Source organism: Trematomus bernacchii, unplaced genomic scaffold (genome assembly GCF_902827165.1).
Source record: "Trematomus bernacchii unplaced genomic scaffold, fTreBer1.1, whole genome shotgun sequence".
Lineage (NCBI taxonomy): Eukaryota > Metazoa > Chordata > Actinopteri > Perciformes > Nototheniidae > Trematomus > Trematomus bernacchii.
Genome location: NW_022987698.1, coordinates 499,986 through 521,268, shown reverse-complemented (window position 1 = coordinate 521,268; position 21,283 = coordinate 499,986). Strand labels below are relative to the sequence as shown.

The 21,283-nt window shown below is 43.9% G+C and overlaps 1 protein-coding gene across 1 annotated transcript in view; it reads left to right on the top strand.

The window, feature by feature from the left end:
- pax7a (paired box 7a) overlaps window positions 1–20,893 on the top strand; it is a 41,429-nt gene extending 20,536 nt beyond the window's left edge. The window contains exons 6-9 of the mRNA XM_034138551.1: window positions 6,619–6,784; window positions 7,262–7,452; window positions 18,540–18,783; window positions 19,892–20,893. Coding sequence (XP_033994442.1) covers window positions 6,619–6,784; window positions 7,262–7,452; window positions 18,540–18,783; window positions 19,892–20,007 — 717 coding nt within the window. The 3' untranslated portion in view covers window positions 20,008–20,893. The remainder of the gene's footprint in view (window positions 1–6,618; window positions 6,785–7,261; window positions 7,453–18,539; window positions 18,784–19,891) is intronic.
- Window positions 20,894–21,283: the final 390 nt, after the last annotated feature.

Below are 21,283 nucleotides of genomic sequence, written 5' to 3'. Positions count from 1 at the left end.
CTGCATGTCAGTTCACCCACATTATTAAAACAGACTTATATATTGTGGAATATAGCATTGCAGAAAGTTTGACTTGCATTTTCCCAAGTTTTGAAGCATCTGGCCCCTGAGATTTCTGCCTCCATCCAAATACGTATAAAGGAATTACCATGCATATAATAATAATAATGAATGTCCGTATAATATATATTTTCTATAAGAACTTTTTATCTGGTTTATGGTTGAATCATTGTTTTAAACACAATTGGACTCAAGCTAACTGTAAACACTCTTGCAGAAGAAGAGGCTCACAATGTTTTACCTTGTTTAGGCTTGAACAGCAAATACTGTAATTCTTTTTAAAACACGGCAAAAAGCACTATGTTTGATACTCTAAGAAAGTAAACTTCGATTTGTTAGAAGGCTGCCTCTCTTTTAACTGTATTTTTCTGTGCATATAAAGTAGTTTGCTGCTTATCATTGGCCCTAATGTTCGAAATGTTTAGGAGAAACGCTCCCTATCTTCACACCTCAGACTCAGTAACCTGTCTGTCGGACAGCCTGGGTGCCCTGCTGCAGTTGCATGTTAGATTGAAGGAAGATATGTACAGTAGAGTTATGGCAGCAGCTGTTCTTCCACAGACGGGGAGAAGGAGAAAAAGAGAAAGGGAATGCATTCCTGATGGATTTCTCATTTCGGCCTTTGGCCAGGATCTCATCCCATCACTTTCAAGCTCGCCGCTGCTTGTAAAACCCTCCACATATCACACAGGGCTCCTCATCCTCTCCAGGGACCCTATGCCCCGACAACAACATTAATCAATCAGCTGCTAGTAAAAAAAAAGAAAAAAAAGAGAAAAGGTCTGGGGCACCCCTCTCCTCTTACCACAGTGGTTCACACTCCCTCTGAACCCCCCAAACTCCTCACCGCATGCTAACTGTTCATCACACTACAAACATGCAGTCGGGGTAACTAATTCCACACATGTCTTTGTCCATCTTGAAACCCCCCAACACGCAAAGGATGTCTTATATGTCTGAGTGTTTAATGCCTCACTCAAGGGAGGAGAAATTTCTCGCATGGCTGTTATAAGGCAATATATTATTTTATCTTAAGAGGTAAATTTGAGCATGACATGGAAAAACTGAAAGCATGAATCATTTCTCTTGAAAATCTTCTCTATTACATTCTGATAAGAAATATATAGAAACTAAATTTGATTTAGCATTTTGTAGATTTAGTTCCAACAATCCTAATATGATTGAATAAATACACATCATTGTACAAACCACATATATTGCTTAACTTGAAAAGCTTATAATTAAAGCCATGCACAAATGCATCAATCTTGTGCAATTTAAAGTAATCATGAAGGACAGTAATACATTTTTAAACAAAATCCATTCTTGTCAAAGCATCTGTGTATTTTTGGAGCCTGACAAAAATATCTAAACATGAAAGCTCGTGAAAGAAAGGAGACGGAGTGACTGCTGTGTGTTTACTGTTAGATAATAGACTTAAATGATGTCATGTGAAAACCTGAGGAATTTGAGTCATGGCTATAATTTGTTAATGCTGTTTGCCTCGTAATCTAATTCTTAAAGGCTTTGAAAGTCTCAAAAGGTCAACTTAAACTTAATTCTGAGAAGGTTACGAAGGCTCTGGTAGCCAAAATAAATAAAGATGCGCCGAAGTTTGGTAAAGAGGGATGGGTATCTTTAACTCTCACTTAAGTCTGATTGTTTTGTAGCAAAACATCTTTAGGTTATCACTGCTTTTAAGTTAAACGAGTGGAAATTTCATACAAACATAAACTTTGCACCCTTTAATGAATAAATAAATAATCAAGATAAATTAAATCTTGAAGAAATGTGTTTAATTTGAATTTGATGGTTTGCAACACATCGTTCTGGAAATGTCCACCAGCTGGGCTTTCACAAAGGTGTCCATCACCACGCAGGAGAGAGGAGACCCTTTGGCCCGAGAGCAAAGCTTCTGCAGCACATCTGCAATGACGCATCTTCCAGATGTCGGTCGCAGACCAACTGGTGTTTGGGGCGAGAGAAAGTATAAGCAGGGGGGGGGTGTCGATGATCCTTCAGACTCATATTTTAACTCAAATTTGTGTCTGAGGTCATGGTCCACTGCTTCCCATTTGTCATTAAACATAGTGTTAATGTGTGCAGTTTTCCAGGCTGGGTTCAGAGTTAAACTGAACTTATGAGGTGCATGCAAACACTGCTGCACCCGGCATTCAAACGCCTGAGCCCGAAGCCGTGTTATAAATTAAACTGCTAGTTTCTTATGGAAGTGATGAGAGTTTGGCTTAGCGCTGACTCACAACCTAAACTCATAAACAGAGCTGACTCGCTTGTGTTTGCCCTCGCCTGCCATTTTAAGAACCTTTCACCATCCATCTTTATCAGCCCCGCTGCCCCTTTCAGCAGAGCTACCAGCACTCCTTCACCACCATGAGCCCTGCGATGGTTTTATCACCCCAACTGACAAATTGTGGGATATGATCCGTATCTCTCTGCAATTAGTTCCAGGCCGTCTCAGTGGGAAGGGATCCTGCCAAGTCTACCTTCAGAATGTGCTCCGCTGATGCAGTGTGTGCTGCCACTTTCCATCTGATAACCCCTCAGTTCTAACAGGAGCAGGCAGCAGAGCCATTCAGTGAGCTATTAGAGAAAGGGCATCACTTGTGTCCCTCAGCAAAGTGGACCTGGTGGGGGTAGCTGAGGGGAGGGGGTGCAGGCAATAGGCTGCGGGCCGCTGTAAATCAGCGTTCACAGATGAAGCAAATTACAATCTCCTCTATTTAGTCTGAAGTTTTCTAAAAGAGTGACTCCTGAGTCGCGGCTGAGGCTCCTCATCTCAGCATGCTGCCTCCGGCTTGCTTTACTGAATCTGTCACATAGATCCTCTTTCATTGCCAATAAACATTCTGCATGTAGCTATTATACTTAGTGGAATCTAATAAGGTATAAGCATTGCTTTTTACGAAGCGTGCAAATCAATTTGGTAAAAGTTTCTCTCTTTATCTGTGGCTTGTGCTGGCCTGTTGATGCAATGGAATGAGCACTGAGAGAGGAGCTATATGGAGACTTTGTGCTGGTCTTCATAGCTTTATGTGACGGACCAGTACAGGCAAATTCAAATTCATGCGGATGCTTTCAAACCCGTTTTCAACACAGCTAGTGGAAATATAATCCCATTGGGAGGTATCAGGAGGTACTACACAGTTTCCTGATTGTTATAATATCAGTCAAGTACCAGCGGCAAGAGAGAACATCACAATGGAGCTGAGTGGTGACAACCAAACCCAACAGGCAACTGTATTCCCGCCAGTATGGGTTTATGTTTCATAAAGGAATAAATAGGATTTGTGTAGATTGTAGGGGAGAAATTGTTGCAATGCATCAGTGTGAATGTTCTAACAGTTTCTTATTATTAGAATTTAAATGACTTTGGTACAGTGCTTCTGTACTCCTGATACTTATCAAGCTAATCCCACTCTCCTCTCAAATTCACACTCCTAGCTACTTTAATTAGCATAGTGCCAGTCTGGAAGGCAAGCAGGGAGGGAATCAGAGAGAGAGAGAGAGAGAGAGAGAGAGAGAGGGGAAAGAAGAGGGGAAGGAGGGAGGACGGGGGGTGTATTGCGTGGTATGAGACAGAAGAGGATTTGTATGTTGAGGCTGGTTGCATCACCCCTCGGTGTTGTTGTGGATATGAAGTCAGCAGCACATTTTGTTTTGTCATTATCTCGGCTCTTGGTATTCATCTACCGAATGTTGCAAATTGGCTCCTGAAAGGCGTCACACATTCAGTGACAAAATAATTCATGGAGGATTGTCTGAACGGGGAATTCTGAAATATGAGTGATCCTATTTAAGAGAAACAACAGAGAGAGATTTTTACTGCAGTGCAGGGTAGTGTCACACATCCACAATGTTTGCGAGTGCGTATTATCACAGATAAGCGATAAGAAAATGCAAAATTCCACTTGATCGGCTAAAGATTAAATGCAATGAAGCGATGCAAGCCACCGAAATGAAGACTCAAACTGTGAATGTGTGTTATCCGATTGTAGGTTTGAGGTTTGCAAATAGACCCTCTTCCAGAACTAAAACAACCTTCACCCTCCTCCAAATATGTCTTTCTCAAAGTCTTCTTCTATTGTTTCCCAAGCAGGGCTAAGACTGACTTCTGTAAGATGGGTTACTGCTCTTCCATCCTCTCTTCCTCCCAAAACCTTCCCCAAAAGAGATGCAGTGCAGACTCATCCAAGTGCACTGCATGCAGAGAAACCTTTTAGTCCGTGAAAAGAAAACAGAAGTGAGCCACATGAATTCACACTTGTAGGTATGGGAGACATGGAGGAGCGCTGCAGCTCTCTGTACTGCAGAGAATTAAACCGGATTGGGGAGAGCAGAGGAGAATCTGTGGTCCAAGGTGACTTTGTGATCAGGTTCCAGAGCGCAGGCTCAAATCCTCAGCTTCAGGCTGTGTGTTAGTCTATGTGAGAGCCGATGTGTGTATGTTATGTATGCATGTGTGTGATAGCGTATGGGAAATTGTGTGCATGTGCATCGCCACTTGTGCACATGTTTATCCCAGTCTGTGCCGGGAGACAGCCAATTGTCCACTCAGTCAGCAGCAGTGGAGGCACACACTCTGCTTTTGTGCTAACTAACTCAACAAAGCCGCAGACTGTTTGGTAATTTAGGTAGTTAACGTTGAACTGAGGCTCTTAAAAGACTGACAAAGAATTGTTTAAAGTCTACTAATTTGCAAAGTAATTTACATTTTAAATGAAAGGATATATCTAGCATTGAGGTGATGCATCTGCAAATTAATCTACATAAGAACTGGAAACATTAGCAGAAAACTGAAATGCATCAGTGAGGACAGGAAAGTGTTAAAAGAAGAGGACTTCAACGTTTAAGTGTTTTGTGTCATGCCATGATGGAACACCTCCTTCCTAAGCTTGGATGACAACGGGGGAAGGAAGTTAAAGTGAACATAAAAGAGGGGTGGGGTGAGTGGATGAGGTCGGAGGTGAAGTGGCACTGCGGGGTGGGGTGAAGGGGAGTGTGTGGAAGAAAGGGGTGTACCCGTGCCCCCCTCCCCCAGGCAGGCAGCTGTTTGTCTGGCGCAGTAGGAGCTTAGTTCAGACCTTGGATCACGCTCCACTACATCCCAATAGCAGAAATTTCACTGGAGCCACTCTCCACATTTGTTTTGGAATCGCTGATTGAAGGATTCAAACGGGGTCTTTAGGAGCAATCAGGCTTGCGATAAAGATTTCCTGTTGGTTTTCCAGTTGCGTTGTTTGAGGTTTGCCCCAGAGAGTCATCGCCTGTTGCATCCCATTTCTTTTCTTGGTCAAGACTAAACCAATCTTTAGCACAAAAAACCCACCTGGTCTTTGCAGAGGTTTCGACAGTGTGGGAAAAGAACCACATTCAAATTAAGATCTCCATTGGGCTGAGATCCCTTGTAGGCCTATAAGAGTTTATATGTATGTTTGTGTGTACAAAAAGAGGCAGTCCCCGAGAAGCAGTGAGTATGTCGCTGTGTAAGTCCCCTTGAAAGTGTCCCTCTTTAAGACCTGTTTAAAAGGGACGCCCCCTCTTTGTGTCCACTGTTCTCCGTGGCGTATGGAGGGGCTTTTGTCCCCCTCTTTCATGTGCTCTCACAATAGCTTGGGCCGTTTGAAACACAACAGTAGATGAACTGCGCTGACAGTGTATTAAACTCTGATGAATTGCCTGTGCGAGGCATAGATCAATGTCCTTCAACCCTTAGCACACAGTGAAGCCCGGGCCTTGTCTTGGTTAAATGGAACAGGTTGCTGGCTCTTTTCAAAAGGGCCTGATTATATTCATGTTTTGTTGAAGCAGAAGCCTTTTTAAAATGTGTAAATCTTTGTGGTTCAAAAGCGTCCTATTTTGTTCCCCTTTTCATTCAGGGGATTGACATTGTGTGTGTCTGCGCTTTGGTCCTGTTCATTTTGTGAACATTTAGCTATTTGCAGCCTTGGAACTCTCTGTCTTGACTCTAAAGTTAAATACATTTTCTTACTCTTTAAACTGACTTTAAAGCTTTAAAAACAACCACACTGAAACAGCACGGCAGCGGATGGGCTGTTTTTCTGTGTCTCTGGAGAAGTGATGGCCTCTCTTCAAGCATCCAATAGCTTCACAAACATGCTTGAGGTGTGTGATATGGAGGGTAGTGGCCTACCTCTGACCTTTAAATGACTTCTCCCCTCTGAAGTGGGCTTAGGGCAGCCTGTTTACACAGATCACAGCTTCAGCCACTTAAGAACAACAGGGACGGACCACTGAGCCTCTATGGACGCTCCCACAGGGACTCGCTCCACCACCACCAGCAACGGCACTCATACTAACTGGAAGATTAATCACAGGTGTCAGGAACTAGCAGACGCTACTGAGGGTCTACTGCAGTCAAATTCTCACAGCACAAACACAAATACAGTATAAGTGAATGAAGAATAAAACCAAAACAACTACAAACCTGCAAAAGCTCAACTGTCAAAGCTAAAGTAGTTGAAAAAAAGGTTTGAAGTGTGCTTTGATTTTAAGTTGTGTATGTGTTTCTCTTCTCAGGTTTGGTTTAGCAACAGGCGAGCTCGGTGGCGCAAACAGGCCGGGGCCAACCAGCTAGCGGCTTTCAACCACCTGCTTCCTGGAGGATTCCCCCCCACAGGGATGCCAAATTTACCCACATACCAGCTACAAGAGTCCGGCTACCCCGGGACCACGCTATCACAGGGTAAGACTAACGGATAATATTTCCATCCGAAAACATACTGTACTTTTGAGTTAAATCTAATTTAAGTAAAGATTACATTAGTCCTATTTATTTGTGGTATGCCATCTGTATTTCATATTCATGTTAATACAATTATAGATTATATGAAACATGTGCAGCATATAAGAACCATGCAGCAAGTAGTTATGTTTACAATTCCATCTTTGTCACAGTGGAACGGAAACTGACCTTCACTTATTTTACTGTCCATAACAAGGTCAGGTCACTTCTGTCATTTGCCATATTTTTTTATGCAAAGAGACAGAAGACATATAGGCATGTGCCACTAACATCTTTTCTAACGTTATTAATTTGCAAAAAGTACAGTTAATGTATGACTTATGACTTTGAGGCCGCCGTTTTAGGATTCAACTCAGAATTTTAAGTGTGTGTTTCCCTCGATTCTCTCTTACATGTTTATGTTTCTCTTGGTGTCAGACGGTACTTTGCACAGACCCCAGCCCCTGCCTCCATCTTCCATGCACCAGGGAGGCCTGGGTGCCGACAGCAGCTCTGCTTATGGTCTCTCGTCCAATCGCCACAGCTTCTCCAGCTACTCCGATACTTTCATGAGCCCTTCAGCCTCCAGCAACCACATGAACTCTGTGGGCAACGGGCTCTCCCCACAGGTCAGTCCAACAAGTTTTACCTCCATATATAAAAAGTTACCTCATGTTCACCATTATCAGCCCATAACTCCCTCACTCCTCCTCTCACTGTTCAGAATATGTAATTGTATTTGACTGAAATTAAAATTCAGAAACAGCATGTTCAGGAAAATAACTGCCAGTGTGGGCTTTTATGTTCGCCTTCCAAAGCCCTGGATTTATTTCAGCTACTCTAAATTGCTACATTTGTAAAACAATTGGATTAACATCAACAAATTAAAATTCATCTTGATAGTACCGCAAGTACTCAAGCTGCTCCAAACAGCGGTTTCGACTTTCCTGGGACGTCTAAATCCTCGCGCAGCGCACTGAGAACACATGCAGATGAAATAATTAGCTAAAGCTTATAAATGTAGACCCATAATCTTCTTCACGTAATTGTCTGCTGCTGGAAGACTCTCTGCTATGTAGAGATTTTCTCCATTACTTTACTGCATGATTTCCAGGCAGCTTTATGCACAGATTGACAGAGGCTTCCTCTACGTGTGAGGTTTTCTAGTAGGTTTATCCTGCTGGCCACTTCACGTGCTCCTGTGCACTCCTGTCATGATAAAAGAGAACATTACCCAGGCTACTTAGGTTTCTGGGTTTCCTAATTGCAGTTTAAATCCCTCAAATATGTACATTACCCATTCTCCTCTGTGCCATCTTAACGTGTGACACAGTGCGTGCACATTTGTCTGCCGGCTCATGTGAAAAGCGCAGGATTTCACATGTTAACCTCTTTGGACACCTCCATTAATGAGCGTTTAAATGCGACTATGGTAAGGGTTGAGCTTTAAGTAGCTCAGAATGAGAAATGATTTGTATTGATGCAAATCGTGTGTACGGAGTGAATTATACACAATTACCCATCAATGCTGGCCAGTCTTGCCCACCCTCACCAACACGATGTGGTTAACAGGCAGAAAATAAGATTGAAATGGTGTGTAAAGAGTTGAAAATGAATTTCAATGCTGCATTTGTCCACAATTACCCCGTCGTTCACACATGTTTTATTGGGAGTTTTTTTTTTTTTTCTTCAAATATTTCTCAAAGCAGATTGGAAACATTCTTGGTATTACCCTCTTTCTTCAGAGAAGAAAGAATTAAGGATTTTGTGACAAAAAAGAGATTTTCTCTCCTGCTGGAGCGACGGAGGATAACATAGAGGCTCACAGCGTGTTTGATTGTTAATCGTGGCACAGGGGCTTTAACTGCTAATGCTCTCACTGCAAACCTGCAGAAAAACACCAGGAACATGGAGCCGATTTTTTTTTTTTCATTAATGGCTCTCTCTAATACTGGCATGGGGCACACTGTCGCTTTCTCTCCCTCTCTTCACAGGCATTCAAGAATGTGTTGGGATATTAAACATTTCCTGTCCTAGTGAGGATTAGGACAGGAGCCTTTGGGCAACTGTACAGCATGGATTTTCACTTTTCAATTATTCTATCAAGAGGGTTCAATTAAAATAAAAATAAACATGAAACATTTGTTTTTTAATTAAGTAATTTTTTCAGAACAGAAATTGTGGATTTCTTCTATATTTTCTTCAGAGGGGCATGACATGTAGTGTAGATGTTTTTGGTGTGTCACCCCATGTTTTCACTGCACAGAATTGAAACGTATTGAATGCATGCAGAATGCCGTGTGGCATTCCTATCAGTCTCTCAGCATGGAGATGAATGTTCCCACTGACAGCAGAATCAGAGTTCACTCTGTGGGGCAGCGTCCTGCTGGGCTGGGCAGCTCCCACCTCTCTCTCTCTCTCTCTCTCTCTCTCTCTCTCTCTCTCTCTCTCTCTCTCTCTCTCTCTCTCTCTCTCTTCACAAACATACAGATATACACAGAAAACCTGCAACACAAACTCACACAATAAATACTCAGTATACCTTTTCCATGTCAGACCTTATTCAAATATGTTCCAATGAACACATTTCAATCAAATAGCAAATCTGTTTCATCATTGGAAAACTTAAAGTTTATTTTCCCATGATTTACAGCAAGTCTTTCCCTTTTTTCCCTTCCCTGTAATGGAAAAAGAGCAACACAAAGAGACTCTCTATCGAGATGGAAATGAGAATTTGATATTGTAAGTTACAGAGAGCATCTGTTTGCAGGAGATATGCTTGTGCATCGGTATGTGCAAGCTATTTCTTCAAGTGTCTGGCATCGATGGCCTAGCAGTTGCTGTAAAGATTGACAAAAATTCTCTGATTCCCAGTAAATGGGCTGCAGCGGCGAGGTGCCAAGTCTGTAATGGAATCCTGCAGCGTTCAGCAGTCCCGACAGGGGTTCGCGTCCATCCCAATCCCATAACCTATCCCGACAGCACACATTTTCCCATTACAGGCGGTGGAAAAGCCATCCGCACTCAAACTGGTTGCTGTCATTGTGGGATGTACAACGTGTTTTGCTGGTTGAAGAAGGCAGTGTATTAGGGGTGATGAGAGTGAAGCTGTGCATGGCTGGGCAAAAGGTATGAAAACACCCGAAGTGTGTTTTGTTGTTGGTCTTGTTTCATTTAGCGGCACAGCAGGTGTGGAAAGAAGGAAAGGCAAGGGCACAGAGGACAGGCATTCCAGTTTTTCTTTTATCCATCTTTACCTGAAGATTCAAGCTCACGCATGCTTTTTCATTGGGATATTTTTCCTGTTAAAGCATTTGCAAAAGCCCTTTGTCTTGGCCTTATAAATGGCTATCATGATGCTATACATTTGAATTTTGCATACACAAGTAAAGCATCCCTTCTATAACTGAAGAGGGCACGCTTTGACAGCCAACACAAAGTCGTAAGAATATTGAATATTTTTGTACAAACCCTGGTAATATCATACTCTAAAGAGCCTTTAGATACTTTTCAAATGATTCTTTGAAGTAGTTTTCATGGGCATTGCATTTGTGGGGAGACATTTTGGCTGAATTCCTCATTATTGCATGACAGGGACACCTGCTGGGAGAGGAAAGAAAACAACTGCACTGACTGGAGACCCTGCAAAAGGATCTCAGTGGCAGAGCTTGGGTTTCACTCCTCTGAGAAATTTCCAGAAATAACGACATCAGCGGATAATAAGAACAAAAAGCATTTATATTGCAGAGTTGGAGATGCACTGTTGATGGTGTTCACGGGTTATTCAAAATGATAGGGAGACTTGATATAGAGTGGGAAGTCAAAGGTGTGACTGATAGAGATGTTATTTCTGTTTTGATGAAGGAAGTTTGCAAAGTTTTGTGAGGAACTTTTTTTCTGTTTTGCAGTTTTATGAAAGTGTTGTGTGTTTTGGAATGACAAGGATGTGTATGTGTGTATCTGAGGAGGGCCTTTGGGCTGTGTGAGTGGGCCGGGCCTTAACACACACACACATACACACACGTACACGGGATCAGAGGCAGAGCGGCTCTCACCCCTGCCTCCCTTTGATCTGTGTCCCCAGGCCTGCCTGCCCGCGCGGCGCTGCACCGTACCACGCACGCTGACACCATGCTCACCAGCGACTCCCCACAACTGTCTGAGAGAGATAAGCCAGGGGAGACTCCAAACTGTGCTGCTGCTCTTCCATTAGCTAGCGCAGACGCTTCTTTTAAAAACGGGATGAATTATTTTTAAGAAGCAAGCTCTGTCGTTGCCAAAAAAAAAAAATGGAGAGGGGAAAATATACGGAACAATCTGGAGCTCTGGCTTCCTTCCGCCTCCCTCCCTGACTTCTAACAAGACATTCTGCACCTGAATACCAATGAGAGGGGGAGATTCATGTAGTCCCCCACATTATTAAAACTTGGGCATTAAGCCTCTCACCGGGCACTGTGTCAGCTGGCAGGCTCCTCTGACAACAAATCAAAGGGGATGAGCACATAGCCTGCATTCATAGCTCAGCCACTCGCAGAGCAAGAGGGGGAATACATACTGGTTAATTAGAACTCCCATTAAAACAAATACTGTTTCAATTTGGCAAGTATAAAAAAAGATGTAAGAGGCTTTCAGAAAAAGAGACCTGCTGTTGGCAGCTGCCAAGAAAATCCAGGGACTGTAAATCATATCCACTGGCTATACTGTTTCTGCACAGATTATTAGTGTTTGCTGTTGTTTTGCAACACTTTTGAACTCTGAGGAAATATTCAGTATCTGTGACACTAGAAATGTGCCTCTGCATACACCGTGCTCGTCGTCATGTTGCGTTGGAACATCGTCATCTGTGTCTTAATGGGTCTTGGTTTGTTTACGCAGCTTGCAAAGACATATATCTGCATGGACTGTAGCTTTATGAAGTATGACATAACTGCTACTATTCTTTCTCATTATAAACTCAGAGCTTTATGGCACTTTCTCTTGAAGGCATCATGGTTCTAGCTGCAGCTTTACATGTAGGCCTCGTTTGGTAGCACTCTGTATACCTGAGCCATGTGTTGCTCACTCCATCTCTCCCGAGCACCCATAAGTGAAGCTATCTTCTTTTCCATTCCAAAATATTTTTGGTTGGAGCTTTATGCATTCATAATCTATTTTCACCTACCAACCTTCCTTCCCTCCATTTGGCTTTTTGTCATCCCATGATGCCTTGCCAATAGTGCTTTGCTCTCGCTCCCTCTCTCTCCCCACCTTCCTCTCTTGCTCCAACTCTCTCCCCTGGAGAGGCAGCTCTTCTCCCTACGCCCAGATGAAAGGCTATGGCGGACAATAAAAATGCTATTTAAATGCAAGGGTGTTTGTATGCGGCTGAGAGATATTTCCTGCTGAAAGTGTGCTGCTGCATCCTGATAAATAACAAATATAAGGGAATGTGATTTACATTTATCTTGCAGAGGCAGCCAATATGAATTTCAGTAAATCCTAGAAGATGGGGATTTAAGGAGGAAAATGACTGAGACTGATTCACATGCTGTGTGTCCCACGCAGTTGAAATGCCTATAAGGTGGAGAGTGGTACTGCCTTTATTAAAGTATAGGCGCAGACATCGATCCTATCTAAAATACCTATTACGCACAGACATGCACTGTGTCACATGCTTATCGGTGAAGATTTCCAGCCTCATACATATACAATTTGAAGGTGACATGTATCGTATTACAATAATAATGACAATAATAATATTAATAATAAAATGCAGTCGCTGGACAGGTGAAGTGTGTGTGCGGGGCGAACGCTGGGTGACCTATCTCCGGGGTCAAGGCTCAGGGTGCAGGGGGTTATGGGATGGCTGGGGAAGGAGGAGGAGGTTCGCTGTGAACCTGTCCTGCTAGCCGGAGGTCTCGGGTTGTTGTCCAGCTGCATGTGGTTCCTCTTAGTTCCAGATGCCACTCTGACAGGTGCATAGCTGTGATTAATACTCTCTCAGACTTTCTCTCTCTCACACGTTTTCTCATCTTGTCTTTCCTTCCCTCTGTCTTTCTTCTTGTCCCTCATTGGCTTCTTAGTCCCTGACTTCCCTGAGGACTTTGTTGTTATTGTGACCCCTTTGCACAGTTGATCACAGTTTGCTTAGCCTTTAAAATTAAAATAAAAGCATGCTCAAAATGTGAGTATCTATTGCCAGCATGCTTCATTGCACATGTCTTTTTCTATCCCCTCTTTTCTTTCTCCTGACAATACGCTGAGAATATGGGAGGCGTTTGGGTCCTCAGCTGGTTGTCTCATGCAGCAGCTCGCCCCTCTCAGTCTCCAGCTGAGAGCTATTTCACTATTTATTTACATGTAATTATGGCTATGAGGTGCAGATATTAACACTGTCAAGAACAATTTGACCTGACATTTTTCACTAGACCTGGCCCCTGCTGTTTTTAGCAAACAACCCCTCCTGCTTCCCTCCTTCCTCCCCCCTTTTTCTCCTACACTACCTCGATCTGCCTCGCTTTCCTTTTGGATCTGCTCCCTCACACAAACTTACACACACAATGCACACACACACACACACACAGGCCCTGCCTCGCTGAAACCACTCTCCTGGAATCAGAAAATCTGCCGTTTAATTTAGAAGAAGCGATGGTGCAAGGTGCGGAGATGTGAAGTCTGTGTGTGTGTGTGAGCGTGTGTGTGTGTCTGTGTGTGCATGTGTGTGTGTGTGTGCGTATGTGTGTGTGTGCGCAGGCCTTGAAGGGGCCTCTCTTGTTCCCAGTGGCTGAATCCATCCCATAGTTACTCAAGCATATCACTAGCAGAGAATAGAGGATTGCTCCCCACACGTTCTCCAATTGCAGTCCAATAGACGGCATATTAACCTCTGGTTAGCACGGGGCCAAGTTTATAGCTTATACTGTGGGATGTTTAGGAGGGGAGGGGAGGGGGGGTGGGCGAGCCTTCCTACGGCTTGAACAGCTGTGCTTTCTTGAACACTTAAACTAGCATGAACTTAAGTGGGCTGCAGAGGATTTAGCCTAATGGATATTTGCAAAGACAGAAAGAGGAGTTATGGGCTCAAATAAATATTAATTTTCCCACTTGTTTTAGCTTTCTATGTATGCATGAACAGCTTCACAGGGAGAAGAGACGCGGCCAGGCGCAGAAAGGCTAACATGTTGTGAGGAGTGACAGCTTGTTCCAGTGCCCACTAATCGTCCTCATCTGTGCCTGACTTGTCAGTGCCCAGATTCTGTCAGTGCCAATCAGCCAATTAATTGAACACAATTAGCACCCCCCCCCCCCCCCCACCCCCCACCCCACATACACACCATATTCTTCAAAGGCCCATTTCTCTTCCTTCGCACCAACCCCCTCCCTATTCTACCTCTCATTCTGCTTCTGTCTCTTCATCCTATGGTGCTGGTGGAAGACACTTTTCAGTTTTTATTAATGTGCCGCAGCCAATTAACGCAGTGGCACGCAGGCCAGAGCCCGTCATCTGCTGCCTGCCACCATCCCGGCTGTCTGCTGCGGCCCACGCCACCCCTTGCGCCACCTCCACCGTGACCAAAACGCTTTAATTCAATTTATGCAATCACTGTTATTTTTAAATAGTCATTTTGTCTGCTCAGATGAGGGGCCTTACTGCCCGCTGGGCCAGCCCTCTCATGTGAGGGATGGGGGAAGGGTGGGACGTTGTGGTAGCAGGAGTCGGCTGACTTGGGGTGGAGGGCTCCCTGATATTTTAATTTGTTATTTACTCCTTCAGTTTGGGTCCGTTTAAGGTTATCAGATGTATGATTCATATTTTTTTTTAATCAGGATTTGACAGCAATTAAAATGTTATTTAGCTATCAAAGAAAATATCTATTGATATATGTTTATATTTCTTATCAATTATATTTATATACATTTTGTCTTTTTATTATTATTTGTATTATTACTTTTATTATTATTTTATTTGTATTATGATTTGTATTAGTTTATACTTTATAAATATATCTTTTTTTTTCTTTTTCCTGTATAATATTTTGTCTGTTCTCAATGTCAGAGACTGGATCAGTGTGACTCCTGGGTCACAGAATAAACATTATATTCCCTTCCTGTAATCACACCCTCAGGACTGGCCTTCAAATATTGATCTGAAATTCAGTGTCATCACTGTGGATCTTTAATCACTCTCTGCTGAAGCGAGTATCAGCCCGGCAGATCTGCTAAGGTGCAAGATGCTATTCTGCACCGCTCAGATAACTTACAGACATGTGGAGTGCTCATTTTCCCCTGTCTGCCCCGGTGACCTCTGCCTAACTTAAAGGTACATCTTGGGGGCATTTGATTTGGGCAGAACAGGGTGCTATCGGTGACAGAGGAACTAATCCAGTCTTGTGCAGATTAAGAGTATTTGTGGAGTGGGGTGTGTTGGCGCTGGCGCTGGGAATGGAACAGAGGGGCTCCTATCAGCTCTCCAGGCAGGCTAGCCCTCAGGCCAGCGCAGTCCTACAGGAGTCTTTGTACTTCCCAAAGCCTCCACTCTCCTCTCACTCACTCTGTATCACTTCTCTTCCCTCCTTGCCCCCTCGCCCTCTTTCTATAGGCTGTCATATATTCCCTGCTCCGTTTCCGCTCTTTACATTTATGAATTTGTGTTGTTTTGCTCCAATGTGAGAGTTTTTTTAGGGGCTTTAATGATAAAAAAATCTGTTGTAAAATCATTTTTCCTAGTCACAGAACTTGAGGCAAATTACGTTTGTTCTGTTAATTATAAAATCATAAATGCCATGCTTTTAAATATTGCAACTTAATTGTCGAAAGTGAAAAAACACAAATAACTTACATAAGAGTGTTGCTAACTTTTACCCCTTTGCTTTGTTTATATATTTTTTGTATCGCTCTTAGCTCTGTCTCTGTCACATTGTTTTATTCTGGAGAGAAATCCAACAAAGAACATCTCGTCGAACATTCACGCAGACAAAAAAAATGTAATTTGGCTGTTGAAGAAATTAGGGAGGTATGAAAGGGCCTCTTTTTGTGTTTCAAGTGCACTATTTATTTATCTGAAAGGATGCACATTGTATCAATTTACACTCCCCCATTCACTTCGCCACAGGCTGGAGGGCTCAGAAGTTGAGAGAATTAATTACTTTTTTATTATTATTTATAAAGTAATCTATCTGTTGAGAGGGAGCAGAAAAAAGGAGAAGGAGAAGGCGAGAGGAGGGGGTGAGAGAGGCAGGGAACGCCCTGGAGCATTGTCCTTTAAACTAGGTCCTGGCTCACATTATCTCCCAAACCAGCACTCACACAACGTCAAACAACAAACGAACTCTGGGCTGCTGAGGACGCTGTATGCAAGGAAAGAGAGGGAGGTGGGGGAGAGGAGAGGGGAGGGAGGGAAGGAGGGATAGAGAGAATCAGGGAGTAAGTCTTCTCAGCTAAAGTGTAAAGAGTAGGAAATATAATCTGGCTGTTTTTTGTTTTTTTTCCTTTAAAACGTATTTAAACTCCAGTCTTGTTTAATGCACATGTGTGTGTCCGATCGGTATACTTTACACTTGAGTGACATCTTGGTGCAGCAGATCCAATTCAGTGAAACTTAAACTTCAAATATTGCATTGATAATAACGTGGTCAATCCAAAAACTACATTACATGAATGCCTATAAAGCTGTGTTCATGTTGAAATCTAATAGAAATCATTTTATTCTTATGAGAGTAAATTCCTAGCTAAGAGTTTGCCAGCAGCTTCACTTTTTTAATTTTTTAGAGACTATAATATCCATAAAGTTTTGTTTTACAAAGCAACAGAAACATATGAAGGTATCCGGTGGCAGAGCTCATGTGACTAAGTATCATTCAACCCCTGAATGTAAAGTGAGATAACTTTATAAGGACATCAAAGTAGCAAAGCCATGCAATTAAACTGGACGCTGGCATAAAGTACTAAACCTATACCTGATGTGACGCTATTGAGAAACTGACCTCTTATTACGAGCTTATATCCTCCCCTCTAGCAAAACACAAATCATTAAGACTGTACGGGAATAGCGAGGTCCTAACAGATGACAACACTTAGACTTTAGATTGCCCGACCCATCCTTATTCTCTAAAATAGCAAAACTGCCACAATGTCAATGATAAGAAGTAATTTTCTTTTGAAGAACTTTTATGAGCATGAATAATATTCAAGCCATTTGTTGGCTATTCTATTTAATAAGGAAGCGATGTAATCAAGCTTTAATTAACCAATGACTAAAATGGACTCATGCCCTGCAGCTGTCTCTCAGGACACTTAATAAGCCCCCCCCCCCTATCCCCCCCATCACAAACCATCAGGACACATACTCCTCTCATCCTCAGAGTGTGCAGCTCTGCTCCATATGGGAGGAAGCATCACATGTGTCCAGCACGAAGAGGGCCATGAATCTCCCTCTTATGGATACATGTCACATGCTTTGTCTGCAGATGTGGAGGAGATGGGGGGTGGGGGTTTCCATACTGATAGAATTAACATGTGGAAATGACTAACCAGCCTTAATGTTTCTGATGTGCTTCGAGTGCTTCATATTTCCTGGGAGGCTTTTTCTGAAGATATGATTAATTTGCAGAATATGGTTAATTTTCCCTCTGTGGGATATTCCTGGCTTAGTGCATCATTTGTGGACTGTTTGGCTTGCACAGCCTCCATGTTTGCAGCCTATGTGTGTGCACACATGAGTCCGATCATGTGTGCATTCATGCAAACATATGTCTGCGAGTGTATCACCCCTGTGTAACCACCTCCATGATGGGCTAATTGGTTTAGCAGCAGAGGGGCCAAAGGCCAGTGCAGCATAGCAAAACTCAACATGAACCTGATGTTGAAGGGAAGGCTTCTCTGCTATAGGAGGGAAGCATGTGTGGGACAATTCTCTTTTTACCACCCGCTCTCACACACACACTCTACTTTCCTTTTTCACTTAAAGAAACTCGCAGCATAAGAAAACAAAATTCTCCACAGTGTTCTGGGCCGCTGTGCTTCAGACTAGGGTAGCACTCGAGGTAATCTCTTCCATTTTAAAAATGTTTGAGACCTTCTTCTGACGAATGTCACATGCTATTACATTAATCTAGAATATTGAATTGGAAGCTCTTATACGCTATGAATAATACACACACTGTGATGTTCAGCAAGCCTCAACCTGCAGTTTCAGCGGGCCCCTCAGTAAGGTTTGTGCAGCCTACTTTGTGTGGGGATCTGAGGGGATCATTTACCAGTTCCAACTCCATTACTATTCATGAGATGGGTAGGCTAGGGGCGAGGGATTAGGGACTCCCTTGGTGCTTGTTGTGCTGTAGGCTCGGGCTCGGGCCTCAGGCTCCAGGACAGGGGCCGTCTGGCACGGATGGTGGGTCTATTATCACCCTGGGACCCTTCTGTCCCACAACAGAACACTAACTGGCAGCGCCAGCTAATGGGAACAGTCTCTCTTGTTCCCTTTCTCATTTTTTAACCTCATCACCCTCCTTGTATCCTTCCCCCTGCTCTTTAAAAAAAAAAAAAAAGATGGCGAAGTTTTCCCTCTCCCTATTTCAAAGTTGAAAATGGGATATTTCTATTGCCATCTTTACCGTGAAGTACTAGGATGGCACTACATTTGCAGGAAAAAAAGTACTTTCCCTCAACTCTGTCAATGCTTTGATCCTCAATTTTCCAAATGTCTAACATCCTCCGTTTCCCCTTCCCCCCCCTCCAGGTGATGAGTATCCTGAGTAACCCCAGCGCTGTATCCTCCCAGTCCCAGCACGACTTTTCCATTTCCCCCCTGCACGGCAGCCTGGAAAGCTCCAACCCCATCTCTGGCAGCTGCAGCCAGCGCTCCGACAGCATCAAGGACAGCCTGGCTTCCTCCCAGTCATACTGCCCCCCCACCTACAGCGCCACCAGCTACAGCGTGGACCCCGTTACTGCAGGCTACCAGTACAGCCAGTACGGCCAGAGTAAGTACACCCCTCTTCAACATTTATATAGTCTGTGTTTGGGTTTTAGCTTTAGTTGATTGTTTGACCAGATGAGTCATTCCTCTATATCATCCTCTATGAAGAGAAGCCCAACTCCCAGGCCAGAGAGCCTACTGACCTTTGCACCCTTGTTGGTGGAGGCAGACACGTGCTCTTGATAAAGACCACCCCACCCCCCCAACCCCTCCTCCACCACCACCACCATCCTCCTAGAGAGTTGCCTTAGTCACACCCCACTCCACTTGGATGGGAAAGAGGAAAGGGCCACTTCAAAGAACGGCACACCCTCAGGGGCCACAGTGTCCTCTTGCCCACCTCTCTCCCTCTCTTCTCCATCACACACACACACACACACCCTCAGGGCAGGAAAGAGTTTGCTTTATTAGATTAGCATAATTGACTGATGCTGTCACAGCCATTCATAAGAGCTAAAATGAAGCACACTTCCCCAACAAGCCAGCCGGCGATCCGACATTTGTTTGTATTTATATGCAGCTTCTAGTAGTGACGTGCTGCATTGTTCATCTTGTTTGATGTTGTTTGTGTTGCGGTGCGTGAATGCATGTGAGTGTGTGCCAGTCCGTCACGTTGTGTGTGTGTGCGCCCCAGTGTTTTGTCAGCCAGCAGAAACTGATGGCAGTGCGGATGTGAGCTGATGTGAGGTTAATTAAGATGGTGATTGAGCACAGTAGATGGGTAATGAATGGAGGAGAGAGGAGAGAGCTGCTGTCTGAGGATGAAAATGAGCGGCCATGTGGAGTGTGGAGGGCATGAAATCAGAGATGCCAAGAGTAATGAAGACTGGCACACAGAACACACACAGGGACCCGTCTGAGTGACAGCATGGAGACTTTACCAGGATGCACATGCTCTGTGCCAGCAGCGTGCCAACCTCAGACAAGGGACATGGGAGGGGTTTTTATCTTTCACTCTCTCTCTGTGAATTGTTTTTCGTTTGACTCACTCCCTTCTGCCACAACTTATTTCAGCCTTAATCAGAGGAATGAAATGAGAGTGAAAGGACTTTATGTCAGGATTCTACCACCTGTTTGACGTGTGATTTTCCTTTCTTTTTGTTTCTGTGCAGCTGCTGTGGACTACCTGGCCAAGAACGTGAGCTTGTCCACCCAGAGGAGGATGAAACTTGGAGACCACTCGGCCGTGCTCGGACTGCTGCAGGTGGAGACAGGACAGGCCTACTAAACCCTCCCTGGGACGCAACCTGCGCCACTCTCCTCCGCCCTCTGCCACCCTCCTCCATGCTCCATCCAGTCTGGACTCCAGCTCGCCTCTTTGGTGCTCGCTCCGCAGCCTGGCCATGACATCAGAGCACAGACAAATTGACGCTTGCGGGTGTGACAATGCACTCCGGGGAATGGAAGTAAACTTTTCACACCATTGTCAACCACCAGGCGGCTCTGAACCCTCTCTTCTAAATATTTGGGCATCTCTGCCTGCTCCTTGTACTCCTCCCCCAGCCCCATACTCTGTTTTGATTTGGTCCCATACAGGACCCCTGAACACCCGAGGATGGTCGGGTTCCTGTTTGTCAGGGCTGCAGTCCAGCACACATTTAGAGCCATCAACAACATGTACTTTGCCCTTGCTGTTCATAGTAGTTAACAAAGCCAATATCATTTGAACGACTCTTATTCTTGTTCCTTTTTGATATTGTTAAGATTATTGTTGCTGTTATATGATTATGGTTAATGTGATTTATGTTGTTCTTTGATTCCATTCGTATCTCTTTTCTCTGTTAGATGTTGGTGTGTAAAACACAGTGTGGATGACTGAGATGATTTGGGAGTAAGTGTCTGTGGCGTGTGCATGTTTTGTGTGCCGGCACAGTCACACAAAGAGAGGATGATTGTTTTCCAAGCTGCAGTTCCTCTGCCTGCTCCCTGAGCTCTAATGTTCATGAGCGATTTGACCTTCCCTCTTTCATATTCATCTTGACATTCCTAAAGAACTTGGCCACTCTGTGGGAAGTCTGGCTGGATGGATTCTGCAGGGAATTAAAGCAGCGTTTTGGCGGCCAATAGCTTTCCCCTTCTAACCTCCATCCCATCCTTAGCTGCAGTCCATGGGGAGGGGGGGGCATTGTTTGCAAAAACAGGATTGGGGAAATTAATGTATTTTGTTTAGAAATATGGACCTTGCCAAGGAGGGCTAACTCAATTCCCCCCCCCCCCCCCCCCTTCTCTCCTCCTTCCAAATCCCATCTGCCAGGGAACCCTGTGTGACTTTAACAGTGTAAAGCAGATTAAATCACACAGAAATAATGTCAAAGCTAATTCACAGTGACCCTCCAAATGACTAGCCAGTAGTTCTGTGTTTACAGCGTAATTAGCTAATTGTGTAAATGCACCTTCGGCTGGTTTCCGCTCTCAGACTAAACAAGCATTCCTTCTCAACATTCCACCGGAACGTTCCACGAACAAACTGCCGACATTCCAACGCTCTCTGTTGTGAGATTAAA